Below are 24,479 nucleotides of genomic sequence, written 5' to 3' on the forward strand. Positions count from 1 at the left end.
AAGTGAAAAAACGTTGTTTCAAAGAACAAAGGAGAATGGCACCCGAGAAAGGATACAGAGGTTGTCTTCTGACCTGCACCCGTAAACGGACATGCGCACACACTGTCTTCTGACCTGCACCCGTAAACGGACATGCGCACACACTGTCTTCCTGCACACATACACAGACATGCGCACACAGAGTCTTATGCTGTATCGTAAGAATAGAATAATTAGGTTTGAACTTTGAAAGTTCTTAATGAAATATAAAACGAGCCGAGGCTTTTCTGTGAGTTATGTATTTTACATTGCTTTCCAGTGAATGCCACTGGAGCTCAATTTGTCTGACGGCAGAAAAAAAAAAAAATGCTGTCTCTCTTGGTTTCTTCTGTGCTCCCAGTGTGGAGTGTTACCAGAGTGCCAAGATATTTCTCGAGGAGAGTTGAGGCTGGAAGTCTAAGACTCGCATCTAAATTTGAGATTTTCTACTTTCTGATCTTATCTTGGGGCAGTTATGTAACCCCTAAGGCTTCACTTAACCCTTTTATAAGTGAGGACAGTGGGTTTTCCTCACGCGGCTTTCATGAGACTGTTACGATATAAGTAAGGCATCTACACAATTCATGGCACCAGTGATGTGGATTGGTTATTTTATAGCATTTAGACGTGTTTACTGTTTTCAAATCTAACAGCAGTTAAATTTAGGTACTTCATGTATATATATTTGCATGCTATCAAATCTAGAAGACAACCAGTTTGTATAAATGACATAATTCTAAGTACAATATAAAGTATGTAATGTTTTTATTCTCCTAATGGATGGGAAACTCTTTTGAAGTGTTGCCAGAAGAATTCGGGTCTGTCAACTGTCTGAATTTAAATTGTCCTTAGAGAGTCATGTTCCACAAGGGAGGCCTTCCCTGAGCCAACCAACCAAAGCTTTTTAAAAAATAATCTCTTTCTCTTCTTTCCTTTGCAAAGATGATGTACCTGGGCTCAGGCCTCTGCTGTGTTGGGGCCCTGGGCGGCCTTTCCACTCAGGGAACAGCTCGACTCGGCAATGCCTTGGGCATGATTGGGGTTGCGGGAGGCCTGGCAGCCACCCTTGGAGGCCTGAAGCCGGACCCACAGCTGTTAGCTCAGATGTCTGGAGCAATGGCCATGGGTGGCACCATCGGTGAGCGATGTTTATGTGGGAACTGTGCTTATTGGTTGAAAATTCTAGGTTTGCTACAGGTATGGGAGCTTAGCAAAAGTTAACAAAGTCATGCTATGAAAAGTCAATAATCTTTTTGGAACTTGGAATGAAGAATACTGCATATGTTGGGGCTGGAGAGCTGGCGCAGTGGTTAGGAGTTCTTTCTGCTCTTCCAGAGGATCTGAGTTCAGTTCCCAGCACCCATATTAGGCAGCTCACAGTCACCTGTAACTCCAGGTTCCGGGGATCTGATACCATCTTCCAGCCTTCATAAGTACCCCATCCACTGTATATTTTATTACTTGAAAGTTGTACCCTTCACCTTTATATAAACTCGTATATGCATCTCTGCTTCTGTGATCTGGTTGATACATATTTCCCAGCAGAGCATTTAGGCTGCTTTTTATACTTCCTCTGGAAAGCTGTGGGTCCTTTGGTTCTCTGAGAAAGACATTTGAAGGAGAATAGTTATAGTGTGTATGTTCCTGGTGGGAAACTGCTTACCTGTGATCTTCAACAAGTGTTCAAATCCCACTCCTTGTATCTCCTTACTACCCCTGTGAAAACCCTTCAGAATTAGGGAATTTATCTCTACTTATCTGAAACCCAAGCTTAATTTTTGTTTTCCTCAAAATTCCATCAGTTAGTGATGGGCATAGGTGCAAGCACTGGCCAGCAAGAGTGGGATAGCTACTCAGTGCAGACGCGTGCGTCATAAGGACTTAAAAGGTGATGTACTGGAGCTTTAAGCAGCCTTCACAAGCTTTTGTCTCAGGGTGTATCTGGAGTCCGTGAGAGAGGAGGTATGCACTGATAGTGTACACTGTTATTTCATGTTGGCTAGATGAGGCGAGAAAAGGAGCTATTTTGACACGATACGCATATAGTCAGTATTTTTCCTTCCACACTGTCCTTGTAGGAGTATTTAGTCCATACTGGGAACCGGGTAATGTTCATTTGTGACAGTGATGTAAACTCTGTTTTTATTGCTTGTTTTCTAGAGGTCTGTCAAGTTTACTCTGTCTTTGACCTTTGTGTTCTCCAATAGGACTGGCGATCGCAAAGCGGATCCAGATTTCTGACCTGCCTCAGCTAGTCGCTGCTTTCCACAGTTTAGTGGGTTTGGCAGCAGTGCTTACTTGCATGGCTGAGTACATTGTAGAGTATCCACATTTTGCAATGGACGCCACATCAAATCTCACCAAGATTGTGGCTTACCTTGGCACTTACATCGGCGGAGTCACCTTTAGTGGGTCTCTTGTTGCCTACGGAAAATTACAGGGTAAGTGATAAAACGTATAGGGAAATGTCTATTTTTCAGAGTATCCATGGGTCTGTCTCAATTGTAGAAAACCCCTTCAGGGTAGAAACCTTCAGGAGAAGTGATTCGTGTAGCACTCAGACACATGTAAAAGATTTTCCTCTCAAAATGATGATTCATCTTAATTCTTAAAGGGTCTAAGCTTTGTGACAATTTTTTTTGCAGGCAGGTAATAATAGAAATTAGTACACAACAATTTGTAGACATTAATAGATATTTGATAATATGTATGAATGAAATAACAACTCCGCACCCTTCGTTCAGAGATGACTATATATTGTCTGCAGAAATGAACTCGTGTTTCCTAGAGTAGAGACATGCTTACTGGATGACTTTGGTTAATGGAACTCATTCTGAAAACCAGCGCGCGCTTTAGCATTTTGCCACGGCAAATGTCACTGCTGCAGTGTGGAATCATGAAAATGGAAGCTGAGTCCCTCGAGAGAGACTCATTTGTGATGTAAAAATAAGTTTTTGCCTCTTTATAATAAAGTTATTAAATGGGAGAAACGTTCATTAAGCTTAAAAAAAAATCACAAATGAACTTCAAGTCTAAGACATTCTTGTCTTGGGCTTTTTCTTTAGAAAAAGCGAACAGGGGTTCTTTCCCTGGGGTTCAGTTGATAGCATTGGAAATGCTAACGTCCCAGAACTCTGTATTGAAGTTGTAAATAAACAAAACCGTTCTTGACAACTTTTGTGTTGGTCATACAGGGAAAAAAAAAAGTCAGCTTTTAAGATTCCATGACAAAGTATGTGGTCAATGTAGGGAAAAATGCAGTTAAGTTGAACTATATTTTCCTGTCTCTGCTAATTTTTTTCATCATTTAGAGAATACTTTATTAGTTTTCTAATCAAACCCATGTAGATAAAACATTACATATTTAATACAGTGCGTTACCCCTGTACAAATGGGAAAAAATTGAGTTCAACATTTCTAGACCTATATGACTGTTAATTTCTGTACAACGCCAACTCAACACAGTAAACTGGAATACTTTTCTCCAAAGTTGACAGCACAGCTAAAGTTTCTAAAAATTCAAATTATATAAAAAGGCCAATAATAGCAGTATGTTATACATCAATAGCAGCAACAGCTTTTCCAGGTTCTGCAGTCATTTGAACAAAATTGTAAAGACATCCAGCACACTCCACTAAAAAATAAAAGTAAAAAACAACCCCCCAAAAAACAGTCTGCTAATATTTTACATGCAGAACTCTTCACATGCCTTAATGTTTCATATCTGGTGCTATAAAATGATATCTGAAGTACTATACTATTATCCTGATATTACATTTTGGTAATTTAGGATTAAGTGACATGTGGGGTTTCCCACTGCACGCCCTAGGTTCTGACTACGATCTGCTTTGGCCCAGGTATTCTGAAGTCAGCCCCTCTGCTGCTCCCCGGAAGGCACGCACTCAATGCAGGCTTGCTGGCTGCTAGTGTGGGTGGAATAATCCCATTTATGGCTGACCCTAGCTTTACCACGGGCATCACCTGTCTGGGCTCTGTGTCCGCACTCTCTGCTCTCATGGTAAGTTTGAGGAGATGGAGAAGTGTGTACTGAGAGGAGAGCTTGGAAATTGTTGTTAGATTCCAGTCTGGTCATGCTTCTGTCTCATCAAGATCCCCAAGGGAAGAAACATGCCTAACAATTGGCTACATGCTCATCGTTTTAGAAGATAGAAAGTTTAAAAAGTATAAGAAGAAAATCATGTTCTGTCAATTGACTATTTAAGAGTTATCACATCTGCCACCCTTATTGTTCTGGGGTTTTCATACTGTCAACATGCTGGTGAACGGGAATTGTAAAAGCCAAGGGTTTAAAGTCTGTTTGGTAAGCTCCTGCTCTGTGACAAATTCTACGAATATTACTTTGAAATCTATATAATATATGTAAGGTGGTCACAGCTCATAATTTGCTCTCACGTTTTTTGAAAGATATAACATGGAATCCAATAATTATATAAAATGAGCGACAGTTAATAAGCCCTGTATTCACTGAGAGAGGATCCATCCTTTTTGTGGTGAGGTTTCTCTTCCTCTCCTGTCTGACTTTTGCATATAATATATTGATATAAACAGAGATTCTGTCTCTGTGTTTAGTTTGGGATTTTTATCAGTAGAGGATGCTATTACATGGAGTTCTATACATTCTCACTTCACATTCCTCTAGACTGGTTTATACTTTGTAGCTAGTCTTTAATTTTTAAGGTGAGAAAAAATATTTATAGCACAGAGTTAGATGTCTAGTCATTTCTTATCAAATACTGACTCTGATTCAGAAACACATGGTATGTAGTATGCAAATGAAACTTATTCATGAGCTATCACACAGTTAGGCCATGGCTTCAGTGCAGACACTTTAGGACACTGAAAAATGATTTGAAGTTCTCTTTGTGTGCCTTTGAGTCCATCTTCCTTCTATCTTCTCTGGTAATGATTGCTTTGTTTTATTTTAAATGAAAGAAAATAATTTTTGCATTTTTAATCTAATCAAGTTGGAAGACCCCATAATCAAACTTATAATATAGAAATTTAAAATGTAAAGAATCATCATTTTTGAGAAATGATGAATATGTTTAAAAGGAATTTATAGCCAATATGAAAATATCCCCATAACCCAAGAGATACTTTTAATTGCTTTTGACTTATATACTCACATAGAAACAGAGAGCAGAAATGGAGGGGCATGTAGAATGAGTAGCAGAAATCCCCCCATCCTTTTTACTTTCTTGTATTTAACAACTTTGCATTGCATCATGGACATTGTTAATGTTTTTTTTTTTTTTTTGTTTGTTTAGGTGCATTGGATTTTGTTGTATTCATCTCAAATATTGCTAACCATTTATAATTTAATTTTTTAATGTTATTTTTGTTATGGAGCAGCTAACTTGCTTAAACCGAAGTTCTCTTATAGTCTAACAACTGGAACCCTTTGTTATTTTAGCCTTATCAGAATCATTTGGCACCTGACCCACAGTTTAAGTATTCACCAGAGATTTGGGTAGTGTTTATAGATAGCATTCGGGGCTCCTTCAAATCATCCTAGCCCGCTCCTTTGCAGGATTTTTCTTTTTCACTTTCCAGCTGTCTTTGTCACCAAATCCATGTCCTCTGGATCATCAAACAAGTAAGCCTGTGGACTGATGGCCTTAGCTCTGTCTCCTCCACTTGATACCAGCAGGGTCCTGACTTCAGACTAAAGTCATTAAGAGCTGGGTCTATCAAGACCCTCATTGGTATATTTTGTTTTTCCAAGGGAGACTTCTTTCCAGTTTCTGCCAGTTTTCATCACTTCTTTTATTTAGGGAATTTTTGGGTCTGGTGACTAAATGTTTACAGTTGCTATGTCCATGAGAGTTGATCGTATGGGAGACTTGGTCATCACCAAAATCTTATATGGATAGGTATTGATTACAAAGTTAGAATGTTTAAGAACCAAGATGTCGAACGTTAGAGGCTTGATTGCATGTGCTCATGTCGGGTTCTCCTTTGATTTTTTTTTTTCTGGCTAGGGTGTGACTTTGACAGCTGCTATTGGCGGTGCTGACATGCCTGTTGTCATCACTGTGCTCAACAGCTACTCGGGCTGGGCTCTGTGTGCCGAGGGTTTCCTGCTCAACAACAACCTGCTGACCATCGTGGGCGCGCTCATCGGCTCCTCTGGTGCCATCTTGTCGTACATCATGTGTGTGGTAAGAAATGCACGTGCGAAAGAGAAAGGGAACCATCTGGAGACGCGGATGTGCTTGCCCCTTCTTCTGTTCGCAGTAGAAATAAAGCTATTGGTTTTCATCATTTTCAGCAGAAATATGAGCAGAAATTTTTAGAGGAAATTTCTAAGACTGCCTCAAAGATATCCAACTGCAAGGAGTTAGGAAAAGCTTAAAAAGTAAAACTCTTCTAATTTCCTTCTCTATCTGGAGAGTAACATATAATATTTATTAGTTTAGATTTTTCCCATCCTTTTTGTTTGTATAGTACTGTGTATGTGCTTGTCTGACCTTACCTATTTTTCAATTCAGAATCCTTTGGTCTTTCTGTGGTGAGAGACAGGCTCCTGTTACATAGCTCTGGCTGGCCTTGCATTTGGGATTAGAACCATGGGTCCTCCTTGCTTTAGTGCTGGGATTATAGGAATGCGCTGATATGCTGTACCTAGCTTCCACTTAAGTTTTAGAATATTACATACTATAGTCTTGTCTTTTTAATCATGAAAGGCCCTGCCTCTAAAATCTTATTTAAGGGGCTTTATGATAATCTGCCATGTGGATTATACAGTTGATTTATTTTTTCCCAGCACTTCATAGTTAAGTTGACTTGTTGATTTATCCCTGTGAATAGCACAACTTTGATATTTTTCATGTGCTTTATTTTACTCTTTGAAAATTTCATTTCTCTATCTATATGTATTTTGATGAAATTCATCCCTCCTGATGGGTGTGATAGCATATGCCTTTAATCCAACTATTTGGGAGGAGGTGGTGGGGCAGGGCCAGGGCACTCAGTTTGAGGCCAACCTGGCCAGGGTTACACAGTGAGACCTTTGTCTCAAAAAGAAAAAAATCTACCTCCATCATCCTTTTTTTCATTGTCCTCCTATCTCCTTAGCCACTGCTTCTTCTCAACTTCATATGCTTTTATTTTCAATTTTAATTTTTTTCCCACACTAAGTTCACTTAGTGTTCATGGGTGTAGGGCAATCTGCCAGAGCATGGATAGCCTCTCTGGGACTACAGCTCCCACTCTGAGTCCCTGAGAGGCCATCGGTTCCCAGTAATTCCTCAGTTAGGGGTGGAACTTAATGTCTCCCTGATCTGTACACTTTTTTTTCTTCCTTCCTTTCTTTCTTTCTTTCTGTCTGTCTGTCTGTCTGTCTGTCTGTCTGTCTTCCTTCCTTCCTTCCTTCCTTCCGTCTTCTTTCTTTCTTTCTTTCTTTCTTTCTTTCTTCCTTCCTTCCTTCCTTCCTTCCTTCCTTCCTTCCTTCCGTCTTCTTTCTTCCTTCCTTTCTTTCTTTCTTTCTTTCTTTCTTTCTTTCTTTCTTTCTTTCTTTCTTTCTTTCATTACACTCAAGATTTTATTTCCCACCCCTGGTCCTCCCTCCAACTATTCCACATCCCATACCTCCTCCCCACCCCCTGTCTCCATGAGGATGTCCCCACTCCTCACCCCCCATCCAACCAGACCCCTAAACTCCCTGGGGCCTCCAGTCTCTTGAAGGTTAGGTGCAACTTCTCTGACTGAACCCAGACCCTGCAGTCCTCTGCTGTATATGTGCTGGGGGTCTCATATCAGCTGGTGTAGGCTGCCTGCCTGGTGGTCCAGTGTCTGAGAGATCTCAGGTGTCCAGGTTAGTTGAGACTGCTGGTCCTCCTACAGGGTCACCTTCCTCCTCAGATTCTTCCAGCCTTTCCCTAATTCAACCACAGGAGTGAGCAAAATACATTCACTGTGAGAGGCTTTCTATACTTACTGTGTGTTTACAGACAGCTCGTTCTGACCTGTGCTTCTCCTGCTTGTCTATGAGAATGCCTAGCATAAAGATTTATGGTGGATGCGATTCTTTCTTTAATAGAAGAATCCAGAACAGAAAAGTAGCAACATAAATACCACTTTTCTTTTTGTTTCTAGTTAATTCTCTTTTTGACAGCAAAATTATCTTGCAAATAACTCTAAATTTGACTGAAAACTTTTGTTTATTGTTCTTATTCTCGTACAGGAAAGTTTTGGATTACTGTTGAAGCCCACTTGCAGTGCTTTATAACAAGTTTTTTTTTTTTTAAACCCTCTGCATTATATTCAGTGACTATATCTTTACCAAGAGTATGTAAGGTATAACTCTGAACAATTAGATAAAAAAATGCTCACTTAAATAAAACTACCCCAAAGCTTACAAATAGCTTTATAGGTAACCTTAATGTGTTATACCTTAATAATATATTTAGGACAATTATATACCCCTGTGCTTATATATATGTATTTCTTTTTTCCTTTCTTTGAGATAGGGTTTCTCTGTGTAGCCCTGGCTGCGCTAGAACTCACTTTGTAGATTAGGCTGGCCTCAAACTCAGAGATCCACTTGCCTTTGCCTCCAGAGTGTTGGGATTAAAAGCCTGTCTGGCTACACTTTATTTTTTATTTATTTATTTATTTAAATTAAAAAGATTGTTTTTGTGTATGGGTATTTTGTTTGTATATATATCTGTGTCCCATGTTCCCCCCAAATTCATGGCTTTTTCTTCTGTAATATATGCATGCATACACATAGACAACATACCAAGTCCGTTTCGTGATGCTTGATGTATACGTGTGTCCAGGGCTGACCACTTGGGATTCCCTGGAGGAAGTGGATTTTCCCTTTCTCAGTACCCATTGACCATCTTCATCTAGAGGTGGGACCTTGTGGAACTTACCCCATCCACATTGGCACACAGCCGGTGTCGTGATGTGGGTCTTGTTCAGGCAACCATATTGCTGAGATTTCATGGGTGCGTTCCCCTTGTCATGTCTAGGGGGCGCTGTCTAGCAGCAGGAGCCATCTTCTGGCTCTTACAAGGTTTCCACCTCCCCTTCTGGTTTTAGGAGTTTTAGGTGTTAGGTTTGCATTGCAAATGTTTCATTTGGTGTTGGGCGTCACATGGTCACTTAATCTCGGTGCTTTGACCAGCCCTGGAGCTCTGTAATAGTCTCCATCTGTCGTGCAAAAACATGCCTTTTTGGATGAGGGTGATTGCTCCACACCTGGCTTCTTTCGTTACTTCAGGTTACATAAAACCTTCATTTTTGCATTTCAGCATTTTACTTGGCTCTAATTGAGAGATATCATGACAATTAAAACACTGGAGTTATCTTTTTGTAATAAAAGTGTTTTTCTGGTTTTACTCATCTTGTAAAACACAGGGCTTGACAGTCCAATTATTATGTAGTCCATGTAGTTCTAAAAATCTTGGAATTTGGAAATTTTATACCCTGTTGAAAACTTCAAGGCTCTGGGGTGTTTAAATTGCCAGTACCTTTAAAGAAAAGTTGTACTTAGTTCTTGACAAATGCAGTTTTCTTCGAAAAGGAACCATTTTCATCATTTGGAGAATTTGAGTGGCCAGCAGGGGGCAGCAGATTTTCATTATTATTTAAAGGTGATTTGCCAGAAAAGTGAGTTTTAAAATCAAATTGTGAGCTTTGAGTTATTTTTTTTTATTATTTGGCTTTATTTTTTTCTAAAAATTTTGTTTTTCATTTTAGACAGAGTCTTTCTATCTAGCCCAGGCTGGCCTTCAACTATGGACCAACCTGCCTCAACCTCCTGAATGCTGGAATTACAGGCATGCACACTCACACCTGGCAAAATATTTGAACTCTATCAATGCTAGTGGCATATGGATATAGGAGGCTATGGAGAAGGATTTGTATGTAATTCTTGGGACATCATCATGAGCACTGTTCCCATTTTTAACCCTTCTTCCTTTAATATATATATTAATATATGTATATATGTGTATACATATGTGTATATATATGTGTGTGTATATGTACATATATGTGTATATACATATATGTGTATATACATATATACATATATGTATGTATATATGTGTGTGTATGTATATATTAACTTATGTTCCAAGTTTCTGATGTGTGTCTTTTACATCTTGTCTTTTTCTTCCTATTCAGCTTCCATGTTGTTGTAGCCCATCAGCACAGTAGTTCCTACAGAAACTCCTTGGTAACTTTTTAATTTCGTAGAACAAATTGCCCAGTAAAAGGTGCCCATTAGACATACTCTCCTCTGTGTGTTCTTGTTGAACCATGTCATCTTTCTCCCTTAGTTCTGCCCTTTACATGTTAGGGTATCTTCCTAGTCTTTGTTTCTTTTCTAATTCCACTGCCTTAAACACGCCATCCCCATCAACGCTTTGTAGTTTTTTTTTAATTTGAGTTCTTATGCTAATACCTCCTTATAGCTGTCAGGGACCATAAACATGTTAGATCGGATCAATACTCTGTGATAGTACTTTTCTGTTCACCTGGATTTAAGGACAGTGAAAGCCTTAATAAAAAAAGACTACTCCAAGGCCAGATATGGTTGTTCTTGACTTTGATCTCAGAACTGGGAAAGCAGAGACAGAGGCAGGCAGATCTCTGAATTTGAGCCAACCTGGTCTATATAGTGTGTACCAAGCAAGCCAAGGCTATACAGTAAAAACAAAAAACAAAAACCAACCAAACAAACCAACCCCGCCCCAAGCCAGGCACAGCAGCACACGGGTGTAACTCTAGCACTTGAAGTAAGGAGACCATGAGTTTTGTGTGCAGCTGGGCTGACATAGAGACTTCAAGGTCAGCTTATACCTATGAGGGCACTATTTCAGAAAGGAAGCTCAGTTATGAAAGTACAGGATGTAGGGAGTTTGGAAGACTAGAAAAGGACAAAGGAAAATAAAGGACATGATTCCCATTCATCATTTAACTGTTAACATTTAGTATCCTAATTCTGGACGCTTGAGTTTGTGTTCATCCTCTTTGTAATGCATTATGCTATTCTAATGTTTGACCTCCTACCTAGTATATTTTTAACATTTACACATTAGTATAACATATAGCATATGTTGTATTATATGCTATATATATGTATATATATAACATATAATAATATTTCCAAATATTATTACCATAATATTTCTCTACCATAATATTTCCAAATCCACAGTCTGAGATGTTTGGAACCAGTGGTTGCAGTGTTCCTTTGTTAGGTTTTTACCAGTGCCAGGCAACAGTCTGAGGGTGTGGGCTCTTGCTGTTGGCTTTTGATCCTGATGAACTGATCTCTGAAACGCTGACAGGCTGAGCTCTTATTGTCAGTGTGTCCCTTCTATCTCTCCCCACACTTCCACATGCAATTACAAACCAGTGAGTGACCAATCAAAAACAAGCCCACCATAGCTTTAGGCATTTCAAGTAGATTCATCCTAAATTTCTCTTACAGTTGACATCCCCATCCGTGCCCACGTCACCATTTTGCAGCATGTACTGGTTTATTATAAGAAACTTTTAAAAGAGTTGTGCTTAAGAGCTCAAGGCAGCCTTGAATAGAAAAAATGATGACACGTTGGCTGCTCAAAGCTATCTTAATAATGCCGAGTCATTCACAAACATGAGCTTGTTTGATCCCCACAATGGTTTTGGAGGTGGGAAATATTTCACCTTGTATAGGATGTGTTTTAAGATGCACACCTTTGTGTCTATGAAGCCAGATCCAGCTAGCCTAGTCAAATGAACACAGTGTTTGGTAAATTAACCTTGAGTGTTCATAAAAAGACAGTAAAGGACTATCTCGTTAATGTATTTATTACTTTGGAGGCCTCCATGAATAGGTTACAGAGGCAGATGCTATTTAGAGTCCATATGGTACCAGTATATTGGCCTTTTTTAGTGTTTATTGAAGCAAAATATGTTAAGTCCAAACCAGAGCAGGGTAGTTTTATTGTGTGGGAGGAAATGGAATGCTCCCCAAGTGACTAACCAACAATCTCCAAAATCAAAGTTTTGTCCTGACATGAATTCCTTTGGGTATCCTCTGAGCCCAGTGCTGGGGTTACACAACAAGCCATATAATAAAAACGGAAAGAGGCCAACATTTTCCCTGATTTGCTTCACACCAGGCTATAGTCATCAAGGTCCTTACGCTTCTGTAGTCCCTCCGCCTGGACAATGGAGCTCTTCCCAAACTGGGAAAGCATTTTTTTTCAGACAAGGGAAAAGAAATCTTTCTCATCTTTCTTTTCATTGGAGTTAGAGTGTGATGAAGTGAGTGAAAAGCCAGGCCAAGTAGGATTTTATTTTATTTTATTTTATTTTATTTTATTTTATTTTATTTTTTCTTTGTGAATGATTGATCAGTTATCTACAGAACATCGAGACAAGAGACAGCACGAAATGGTATATATTACTGTTGCTTCAGTTTCGGGTGTTTTTATGACCTTTCTTTTTGTCTTCAGACTAATTTCTTTCAGGGTAGCTGGAATTATGGGAGTTAATGATCTCTTTAATGTAGAACATAACTTTCATTAGAGGACTTATTAGCTCAAAAGGAACAGTCTTGAACAGTGTGACAACCCCCCCTTTTTTTTTCTCTTAGAATCTAGGAAGCCCTCAATCTGTGGATAAGTGGCCACAGGATAGTCTCATGAATTACACAAGGAAGGGACTAGAAGAAGGGGGATCGAAGAGCCGTAAACCCTAAACATTTGTTGTGAACACAATGTTGCAATAGTAAATTAAGAGATGAAAAGTAATGTAATTTTTAAGAGACCACTTGGAGTTAGTACAATGGTGATATAATTCTGCTTATGTGTTTAACAAGCAGATTTTGATTGTTAAACCACTTTTTTTTTTTCTCCCCAAGCTCCATCCCAAGTGAGTGCACTTTAATTAAATGTCCTCAGAAATCCTTCCCTCCTCCCCTGTTCTGTTTTATAGGAGGAATAATGCTTTTTCTTAAGCCAAGTTAGAATGATAATGCTCCTGTCTGCACTGTGTGCTCCTGTGCTCTGCTGGTTCTGCTGTAAAGCAAAGTGGACTCTCTGTCCATTGGAGAAAAGTTCTCTGCAATGGGACCTTCAACCTCTGAGTTGTTTTGTGCATGTATGATATATGCACATGGGTGTGTAGGGTGAGCACGGCCTATGTGTATAGAGGGCAGAAAGGACACTGAGTCTTCCTTTCTCATTCTCTGCCTTGATCCTTTGAGGTAGGGTCTCATGCTGAGTCTGGAACTCAGTTCCCTTCACCGAGGTTGCACTGTGTGGAACCATGTGTAGTTCTTGGGGGTAGGGGGGTGGTAATTGGGATCTAAACTTCTATCCTCATGCTTCCTCAATGATCACTCAACCACAGAGCCATCTCTTCAGCCCACTCCCCCCCCACCCCCCTGCACCATAGGCTTCTCAATTTAATTTTTAATGACAAGAGTTTAGTAGAGCACATCTTTTGAGAGTTAAATCTCAGAATCTTGTAATCAAAACGGGAAAAGATTCATAGACATCAAAAGTTGAATGTTTGGGGAGTCCCAGTTATGACTGCTTCAGTTTTTTTTTATTCACAAGTTTATAAACTTTCTGCCCGGCTGGGATTAGGATGTTAATTCAAAACATCAAAATTTCTCTTATTCCCTTATCCATCATCTTTGAAATTTATGTTATTTATTAAAGTGTGGCTATTTCCCACATTCCATCTCCCTCTTTCTTATTGCTAGACCTCCCCAGCTGTATAAATCTCTCTACAAGGTTGTCACTGGCCTTGTTATTGTTGTATGGATAACCCTGCTTTTTTTCTGATGGGATATTATTGAAGATTTCTGGATGCTTCTTTAAAAAATTTTAAAATAGAGCATTATCTTTGAAAAAGTAATAGATTGATAACTGTAAGCTTTAAGTGATATGGTGTATTATAATCATAAAAAATAGATTTTAAAGAGTTTTTTTTCTTCCCATGAAGTACTCATTATATAAAAGCCTCTGACTCATGAATAGTGTGTGTGCTGGCTAGTTGTATGTCAACTTAATATAAGCAAGAGTCATTTTGAAAGAAGAAACCTCAACCGAGAAAATGCCCCCACCAGACTGGTCTGTGGGTAAGCCTGTGGAGGATTTTTCTTGATTAGTGATCCATGTGGGAGAGCCCAGTTCACTGTAGGTGGTGCCACCCCTGGGCTGGTGGTCCTGGATGTTCTAAATGAGCAGATCGAACACGAAATACGGAACAAGCCAATAAACAATCTTCCTCTATGGCTTCTCTTCTGCCTCAGTTCCTGCCTTGAATTTCCTCAGTGATGAGTTGTGATGTGGAAGTGTAGGCAAAATACACCCTTTCCTCCCCTAGGTGCTTCTGGTCATGGTGTTTTATCACAGCAGTAGGAACTCTAACTAAAACAGTTAAATAATTTGAATTCTTAAGATGTGTTTTGTTCCTCAAAACATCTAGTCTCGCTCCCTTTCATCACATCCCCTGAAGCCATTCTTCACTAAATTAGAACACTTCCTGTCTTACAGTCTAATGGGGCATTGCAAAGGTTCACTCATGGTGATCATATGTGAGCACACCTGGAGTAAGAGATGGCTTTCTCTGAATTCTCTCCTGAGATTATCTTCCTAGAGAAAAGGGTGGGCACAGACTGAAAGAGTGCATCTCTTTGCTTATCCGCCTCCTTGCAGGCGAGGTGTTTTAGAATCCTAATGATGAGTCTGTCTGCTTCTGTGACAATCAGGTGTAAGATTTCATGGGCATGTAAAAGATTTGGGAAGCAAGAGTGTCCGTTTTTTCTTTCTTGAATGCAGAAAGCTGTGGCGTTCTAAATGAAATGTGTAATTATCATTTGGATTCCTCTGGCTGCCTTTTGACAGCTTGGATACAGTAGCAGAATCTACTGGAGAGATAGATAAGGTCTTTTCATGAAAAATTTTCTTCTTGCAAATCTCTCATTCTCTTTCACTCTGGTAAAGTTCATATAAATATATAGAGAGAAGTTGGTTATTCAGTATCTAGACGATAATAGTACATCCAAAATTTCATTAATTTCTATATTTTATATGCAATTTGCATTAAAATATTTCTTTTCTTGTTATATTAAAAACGTATTAGTGTGTAATTGACCAGGTTGGAAAATTGATAGGGTTCTTAGATATCTCATTATTTAAGTTTTCAAGTGATTTTAGGAGCCACCCCTGGCTAAAATTCTTTAAATAGTTAAAACAAATTCCTTTACAATGACGTTGAAGTTCATGTACATACAATTTATGCTATTCTCAATGAATTCCAAGGATCCGACTCTCATAGGTGCTGACTTTGCTCTTTAGGCAATGAACCGCTCCCTGGCTAATGTAATCCTTGGAGGCTATGGCACTTCTTCAACAGCTGGTGGAAAACCCATGGAAATTTCTGGCACCCATACAGAAATCAACCTTGACAATGCAGTTGAGATGATCCGGGAAGCTAACAGCATCGTTATTACTCCAGGTAAAACACACACACACACACACACACACACACACACACACACACACACACACAAAAGTAAAACATAGAAAAACGAAACAACATATAATGGCTGTTGTGATTGATTATATTGATAGGAAAAAGGTACATCGAAACCTCCACATTAAAGGTTTTTTTTATTAGTTCTTTGAGAATTTCATACAGGTTTGGATCATATTCATTGCCAGTCCTTCTGAGATCCATTCCTTCTCTATTCACCTACCTTTCTTTTTTCTTCTGAACTCATCAAGGGCATTTGTATTGGATTTGTATTGGATGTGTGGTCTTCCACTGGAGCATGGTTGGCTTACCAGGGTCCCCTTTCTAGCAGCTACCTGTTGCCAATAGGAGCAGGATTATGTACTGCCTCCCATTGGGATTCAGTCTGGCTTGGACTTGCATAGGCTTTGTGCGTGCTGTGACAACCACTGTGAATTTATGTGAGCAGCTGCCCTGCTGTGCCCAGAAGATGAAGTTTCCTTGTAGTCATCTGTCACTTCTGACTCCTACTGATACTTTCTGCTTTTTCTGCCACAATCCCTGGGTCTTGGGAAGAGTAAATATGGGCCTTGGGCTGTAGTAAATATGTTCCATTTAACTCGGCTTTCTGTCTTTTATTCTCTGCACCCCAGGCAGTTGGGGCAATTGTGAGTCACTCTGTTAATGATGGTGTAAGTAGAAGCTTCACAGATGAGGAGTGAGAGATACGTTGACCTATGGGAATAAAGATAAGTCTTTAGAAGTCAGCTTCATACTATGTTCCTTTAGTGGCATAATAGTAGCAAGTTTTCCTATAGGGCCCATGGCCTGTCTAGCCACAGGGACCTCCTTATTTGAAAACACAACGGAGATAGTAGCCATAAAATGGTCATTGAGTGAGAATACTGGGCACTACAGTTATATAATACAGTTAGATCAATATTTTAGAATAACATAAATAGTCAATCAATTGATGTAGCGGATTCTAGCCATCGTTTTGAGCTGCTGTCCATATGGTAAGCTATTGCTGAGTCTTACTTATTGTTGCTTCTAGGATATGTAGTATTAAGTTAGGTATAGCATGTGGAAGTGTCTGAATCTTTCGTTAGACCCAGTAAATGTTAGTCTCTTTTTGAAAACCATTTGTTTATGAGTTCATCAAGAATCTCTGGGGTTTTCTGAAGTGGTCTCCATTGGTTGCAAAGTGAAGAGAGGTGAGGACTACAGTCCCCTGTGGGTGTAAGGATAGATGTCTAGATGGTTGTTAGGGATTATGCAGGCTTAGAGAGTGGTTCCTGATCATCTTAGACAGTATGACTTAGAAGAAAGAGCTCATCTTGTACTTGTAGTTTTGGCTGGTTAAAGTGGTGGACTGTAAAGAACTTGTCACAGGAGTCCCAATATGTCACTTTTGTCCTTAATTTTGCCTCTAACAGCCTGTATAATACAGGCCAAGTCACTAAATATCTTTTGGTCACGGTTCCTAATGTGTATGACTGGGTTTGATTTTTTTTGTGTTTGTCATAGAATGCCAGATTAAGATTTTAACTCTCATGCCATTATGGGAGTTTTCCATGAAGAAAGACTACTGACTCGACACGTGGGCAATTTACTGGTTGAGAGTGTAGTCCTATAAAAATAACAAATGTAAGGCCAATTTGATATTTTAATATGCACTTCAATACAAGCAGTATTACTCTTTAAGACATTTGGATGGTAGATTTTGGTTGTTACAGAGCTGAGACTACTGTTGGCAGTTAGTATGTGGGAATATACTGCAATGTATGGGACATACCTGCATAGTGAGTTGTCCTAGCCAAAATGCAATGGAGTGACTTATTGAGAAGCTATACCTGTGTGTAAGTGTATGACAATAGACAGGACGTGGTATCTTTCCTTCAGGGACTGTCTATCCCAGTTTAGAAGTCAGATAGGAAAATAAGTAATGCCAAGTGTTTTCTGACAGTGGCCAAACTGGACTGTGTAGACAATTTTTTTTCCCTAAAGAGGAAGCTAAGAAGGGTTGTAAGGAAGTTAGGAATTGTTTTGAGCCTTAGAGGATGGATGGTGTTGTGGGCAGGAGAAAGCAGAGATTATAGCTAGAGCAAAGAGTTGGCATTTGGCAAGAAGAACTAGAAGAGTATTAACAGATGTGGGTCAGTGTACACAATTTTAGAGTTAAGGGAGAAGGGAGGAGATGGACATTCTTGGTTATACCTCTACAAACCTCAAGTGGAAAGGACCATTTTTTATTTATTTAAATATGGGAGTAGAGTTAGAGGAGAAGGGTTTTCAGTTCTTTTTCTTTGAAGGCGTTAGGTTTGGACAGTGACATGCTTTACGGGAGCTCAATTGTAGGTCGACCCAGGAGGACTTGGCACAGTTGCTTGAGTCCTGGGGTGAGCTAAGATTTATGTTGAGGTAGGGACAAATCGAAAGCCTCAAAGGAAGCTGTGACTATTTAAGAAGGAGAACAGAAGAAGAAAAACTAGTCAAGATATTAGAGGAAGAATAGTAAGTATCAAAGCCAGGAGCGAGCCACATAGGACTACAGTGACATCGAAGACAAATGTCTAGAGTTGAAAAACCCATGGGCATAGACTAGTATAGGCACATGGAATGTAGCAGGAACCTTCTGAAGCATGAGACTTATGGAGAGATGAAGGAGGGCATCATTAGATTTTGAGTTTCAAAAAGTCCAGGCTATAAGTCCAGTTTCATTTAGTCCAGTTAATTGCCCATGTTGTCATAGAAGTATGGTTTGATCAAGAGGAAGGTTATAATCTGTAAGATGTCAAAGATAAAACTACATTCTTTTGTGTTCCTTATGTTCCCTCACAGGATATGGGCTCTGTGCAGCTAAAGCTCAGTACCCCATTGCCGATTTGGTGAAGATGCTTACTGAACAAGGCAAAAAAGTCAGGTTAGTGTGCTGCGTGTAAATGTTTGGGTGTGAAGAGAAGGGCGTGGTGGGGACTTTAAAAAGTGACACTTAAGACAAGTGACCCTAGGGGAAGAGACGAAGGTGTCAGGAAGCCTCCAGGCTCACATGGAGGACTGTGCACACCTCGATCTTTCCCTATGGATCTCAAGGAACACAAAGACAGGGCTCCTGGAGGAAGAGCTCAATGACTGTGGCAGTAGTGAGCTCATGTTCTGTTCCTCTCTGAGTCCCCACGAAGGGACATTGTTTCTTGGCATCTAGGAAAGACAGCTCTTGAGGTCTTCCCTCATAGGAACACTGCTGTTCATATCTGGATTTGCTAGCGGTTGCATTGACTTGGTACCATCAATAAGAGGCTCAAGATAATTCATTGAATGGGATTGGTTCATTAGGATGTTAATGTCTGTTCACCAGATTGTTAATGTCTGTTACTAAAAATTCCTTTTAAATGTCAACTGTATGCTTTTGTCTTGGGGAAGATGAGAAAGTGGACCCATCTATGCCTCCTTTAGAATCATAAATGGATGGGACATTCATTCATAAAGGAGGTCAGAGGTCACTTACACACGGTCTTAGTATCAGCTGAATTTAACTTCTTTCCACCATTTATCACGACTTCATCCCTGCCTAAAATCTATGGTGTGTGCTTTTTCAGTACATGAACTGTCAAGATGCTATTTTATGGTAGGAACATTGTATGGTAGAACATTGTTCTGATGCGGAGGGTTTTCATATTTGGTGATGATATTAAATAAATTGGAGATGAGAAAAGTCATTGACTTTAGTTTTTCATCAAAGTATTTAAAAAGGACCCATTTTTTGGTGTTTTTTAAAAGTCATTGACTTTAGTTTTTCATCAAAATATTTAAAAAGGACCCCCTTTTTTTTGGTGTTTTTTTATTCTTATTTCCTATCAGTGATTAAGCTATTATTTCTTTCTTAGCCACAGTCTTTCATTTCAAAGCACTTGCAAGCCTACACATGAGAAGGATGTGTTAAAGAGCCTTGTATGGTTTTCCTAAAAAGGAAACGACTTTCTTTATTCAATCCACATGTGAAAAAGTCCAATATATTAGTAACGCCTCCCATCACCATGTGAGTGTTTAGGGGCTGAGTGGCAATTGCAATAAAACAGAGCATGGGAGATGGCCTTTATGTTTTGGTTATCCTCCGCGAAGGAGGCCTGGATGTGGCATGCTTCTCTTGTTACTCACTGATCAGCCGAGTTTAACAAGACAGCTTAGAAAATCAGTTCCGAATTAGAAGAGTGGATATGGAATTGAAGCTCATTATCTGAAGGGCCGAGGAGGAGGAGGTAGCCCAGTAGGCAAAGTGTTTGCTGCACAAGGATGTGGGTTTGAGTTTGATTTTCAGCACCTATGTGAAAAGGCGGGCATGATGCTGTGTGCTTGTTAGCCTAGGGTTGAGGAGGTAGAGACTGGTGGATCCCAAAAGCTAACTGGCTAGCGTGCCTAGCCTAATTGGCAAGCCCCATTACAGTAAGGTGGACAGTTTCTTGACTTTTGGCCTTTGTGCACATAGAAATCCACGGAGACACACAAACACAGACATGGACACACACACACACACACACACACAGAAAGTCACAGATACACAGAGACATATGCACACAGACACACACAGAGAGACACAGAGAAAGAGAGACACACAAAGATGCACACAGAGCGAGAGACACACACAAATATATACAGAAAAATCATTGTGTATGTACTTCTGCATAGGAAGAATAATTATTTAAGGTTCATAAGACATTTAATTAGACCTCTATAAGGGGAATACCCAGGTATAAATTATAGATTATTGAAGCGATTTTGTGAATAGAATAGAAACATTTTTGTAAAAACATCCATGGATTTGCATAATTGTTGAAAACACTTGTTAAAAATAATCATCAAATTTGTTTATAACTCATAATGTAGAATCTGAATAAAATTATTACTTAGTCTGATTTCACTAGTTGTGAGTTATAGACACTGGCTTCTGTTCATCTGCCTTTTGTTTTCAAGATGGACTTACATATGACAAATCATACTTTTCACTATTATGTGTTGGATCCACCAGCACAGGCTCGGTTACATGGGATTTTGGATTTTTCAGCTGAATGAAATAGAAAGGAACTGTTCTTCTAAACACGATGACAGCAGTTTGTCACAGTTTCCCAGTTTAGTTTCTGTGTGGATTTTCTTTACTAAGGAAATCAGGTAAACTCTGGTTTATGTGTGTGTCATCATCTTTTTATAGGGAAAAATGAAAAATTTTATTAACCAAGTACACACACAAACACACACACACACACACACATACACACAAACACACACGCTGTAAAATTTTTTTTTTTTTTTTTTTATAAAGAGGCACATGTCTGAAGGAGAGGTTGCTGCCGCGGTTACCTCGTATTTTAATGAAATAAATCTGTATTTACAGTTCGTGGTAATTTCACCCTTTCATCACTCAGTGGAGCTCCCACGTTGTTCATTGAGTGCAGCTGCTGGGCCCCTGGGTTTAGTAGGTCTTTGTGCCTCAGGACCCCAGCATGCCTAACATCCAGATGCAGTGACATATTCACACACTTCCCCCATGGAAACGAGCCAATATGGACATACGATTGTCATCAATTAGTTACGCCTGAGTGGTGCCAAGAGAAATCGCATCTGTCATACAGCCTGTCTGGCTTTCATGGCCCGTGATTGACTTAGAGACACTACTGTTTTCCTTCGCTTTGGCCACAGTCATAACATGCTCTCAGAGGCTTGAGGTTATAACGAAGCATGCGGCATTTCATGACAAGAACTCATTTTGGGTCACCAATGTCATGAAAAGTTAGTGCTTAAGATAGCGTTAGATTCTCAGTCGTTTAGTCAGTGAGCTTACGAAACTTATGCTGGTTTTTGAACATTTTAAAGTGAATTCCATTTAATGTGTCATTGTAAGGTGAGTAGATCCAGGAGAATAAAGCAGGATACTGCTCAGGGAACGTTTTCAATTATCTGTACTAGTAACATAAACTGTTTGCAGGCTTAAAGAAAGTGTGTGTGTGTGTGTGTGTGTGTGTGTGTGCATTTGAACTACTTCATTTAACACACCAACTTGCCTATGATATTTGTAGTTTAACAGTGTTTTACTGTCTTATGTCATGTAGCTATGGTTTAAATGTATGCTTTTTTTCCCCTAAGAAATCAGTTCCTCAACACACTTTAAGAGGAAATATTTTGAGTCTTTAACTAGATTCAAATAGGGAAAGTTCAGGTTTCTATGATGTGTTATGTTTAGGGCACAGAAAAAGCTACCACATGCAGATTTGTGATGTTATAAAGGCACATGCTTCTGAAGGGAATGCACAGTAGGCCAGGTGAATTATCTAGTAGAGAATTGGGATAGCAATTGATCAATCACTGAAGAAGTAACTGTGTAGTACTTTGTTCCAGGTACTATTCTAGTTCCTGTGGATAGATCAGTGAATAAAATATCCAAGTTCTTAGTGCTCATCTTAGCTACTGTTCTATTGATGTGAAGAAACCATGACCAAGGCAACTCTTTGGGAGAACTGCTTAGAGTTTCAGAGGGTTAGTCTGTGATCATAATTGCAAGAAGCAGACAGACATAGCAGTGGAGCAGTACCTAAGCACCTTGTATCCTGATCCATAGGCAGTAGGCACAGAGAAAGAGAGGAGGAGAGGGAAAAGGGGGGGAGGGGGGAGAGGGAGAGGGAGAGAGAGAAGGGGAAGGTCAGGGGGAGGAGGAGAGGGAGAGGGGGCGGGTTGGAGGAAGGGGAGAGGGGGAGGGGGAGAAAGATGGGGAGAGAGAGAGAGAGAGAGAGAGAGAGAGAGAGAGACATTAAGATTGAGGTTGGGTTTAGTATGGGCTTTTGAAAACATCAAAGCCCATCCCCAATGATACACCCACTCCAAGAAGACCACACCTACTCCAACAAGACCATACCTCCTAATCCTTCCCAAATCAGTCCACTAACTGCAGACTAAGCTTTCAAACATTTGAACCTACCGGGACCATTCACCTTCAAACGACCCACAGTGCTACAGGGCTTACATTCACTTGAGAGGTTAGGTAGCAGGATTTTAGGATTCAATTCTGAATTGAGGGACATCTTTTCTTTCTTTTTTTCCCCATTAATTAATTAATTAATTAATTAATTCATGATCTAAGCCCTCACCTCCTCCCAGCACCTCCCCCAATCCCCTTCTCCTCTGAGAAGGGGGATGCCCATAGGACATTTCTAACTGGCAAATCCAGATACAAATTGAAGAGAGGAAGAGAAGAACACAGTAGGTTACTGGTAGACATGAGTTAGCTAGTGCTTCTGCTGCCTTGGACTTGGCTGACTTGGCTGCTTGAAAAGCACAGAACTAGTTTCCTTGAAAAACAGAGGACTGCTTTGCCAACAGCAGAACTTAAAAAGCCATGTTTACTTCCTTGTTATTGTTCCTTCTAACTTTAATTAATGTGCTTTTCCTCCTGAATTTATGAAGTATTGGCCTTCCTCTGTATATGCTTTTCGTTATAAGCTTTCAGATACTGTAAGATGAAAAGATTTATCCTCAGCACTAGAGACAAAGGTCCGGGGCAGGTGTTGCCTATTAAACTTCCTGTTGTTGTTGTAAAAAACAAGCAAACAAACAAACAAAAGAAAAGCATAGTGGGAGGAGGGTGAGAGAGAGGTTGTTTGTGCAGTTGTTCAATCAGTAAACCTTTGGCAGCAGAGAGGAGGAGAGCAACTACACACACTCACTAGATTTGAACCCCTTGTATAGAATTGTCAGCAGGCCCCCAGATGAAGAGTGTCAGTGAGGGGTCGAGAGATGGCTTAGTGGTTTAGAGCAGTGACTGCTCTTCCAGAGGACTGGGGTTTAATTTCCAGCACCCACATGGCAGTTTGTGACTGTCTGTAATTCCAAAGTCCAACACACTCATAGAGACATGAATGCAGGCAAAACACCAATGCACATTAAACAAAAAAAAGTCAGTGAAGGGTTTTGATAGTCACAGCCTTCTCTCCAGATCATTTGTGGTATGACTGTCTTCTACCCTCTCCAGATTGGTGAGCAAAGACTGGGTTGCATCTGATCTACCTGGAGGACTTCTTACCTCTTTGGGTACCCTGATGTTGTATATGCTACATGGTCCAGATGGAAAACATGGCTGTAGACTGTCAAGTATGTCTTCAAGTTTCCTGGAAGAACAGGGTCCATTATTCTATATGAGACAAATTATGGGACCCTTTCAATAAGCCCTTTGACTTGCATAGCATTTGTTTTTCTGAACAAGGAAAAAATATGAATGGACACCAGATATCAGAACCAGAGTAGTAGTTCAACTCTTAATTGACTTCAAATGAAGACAGGGAGGTACAAAGCATAACCCCAATGCTGGGAAGCCACAGGAAATTGGATGAAGTGTTTCCTTTCATTTAGAATTATGCGAGTGACTTTGTCTCACTTCTAACAGGGCTGAGCATCTTAGAAAGTGCAGTATCTGTGTTTAACTTAGGAAACCTCGCCAGAGCGAGTGACTGCATGATGCTTCTCTGTGACTGATTTTTATGACAGCGGCTGCCTTGCCATGAATATTTTTATCTCGTCACTACCATGCTTCTCTTCTGATGAAAAAGACTAGCCCCCCAGCTTGTCTTGGTAGTGACTGAAGATGATTTGGGTAACATTTACTATGCTGACCTCATGTTTTAGAAGGTTGATATTTCAAAACAATTTGCTAAAATTATTACCAAAAAATATCCCTTTGTGTTTTTAAGGAACTTGTGACTGTCAGTAACAAAAGTTTGGATAAGTATTCGATAGACCAAAAGACCTTCTCTTTTCATTCTGCCATATTTTCTACAGGAGAAATGTGTAACTAAAACATAAAACTACTGACTCTAGTAACGAACTCTTTTATTATTTCCAGGGACCCTCTTCAGAATAGATTATTGTCACATGCAAATATAGAATACGGAGATTTTTGAAGGACTCTTATTGCATTCACAGTG

At 39.7% G+C, this 24,479-nt stretch overlaps 1 protein-coding gene across 4 annotated transcripts in view; it reads left to right on the forward strand.

Annotated features, from left to right (window-relative positions):
• Window positions 1–24,479, forward strand: part of Nnt (nicotinamide nucleotide transhydrogenase) — a 90,057-nt gene that overhangs the window by 50,638 nt on the left and 14,940 nt on the right. For all 4 annotated transcript variants that reach the window (XM_076916191.1, XM_034523386.2, XM_034523384.2 and 1 more), the window contains exons 14-19: window positions 961–1,156; window positions 2,226–2,459; window positions 3,876–4,036; window positions 6,021–6,200; window positions 15,357–15,516; window positions 18,355–18,436. In XM_076916191.1, the coding sequence (XP_076772306.1) occupies window positions 961–1,156; window positions 2,226–2,459; window positions 3,876–4,036; window positions 6,021–6,200; window positions 15,357–15,516; window positions 18,355–18,436 (1,013 nt within the window). The remainder of the gene's footprint in view (window positions 1–960; window positions 1,157–2,225; window positions 2,460–3,875; window positions 4,037–6,020; window positions 6,201–15,356; window positions 15,517–18,354; window positions 18,437–24,479) is intronic.

The sequence above is a fragment of the Arvicanthis niloticus genome, chromosome 19 (genome assembly GCF_011762505.2).
Source record: "Arvicanthis niloticus isolate mArvNil1 chromosome 19, mArvNil1.pat.X, whole genome shotgun sequence".
NCBI classification, from domain to species: domain Eukaryota; kingdom Metazoa; phylum Chordata; class Mammalia; order Rodentia; family Muridae; genus Arvicanthis; species Arvicanthis niloticus.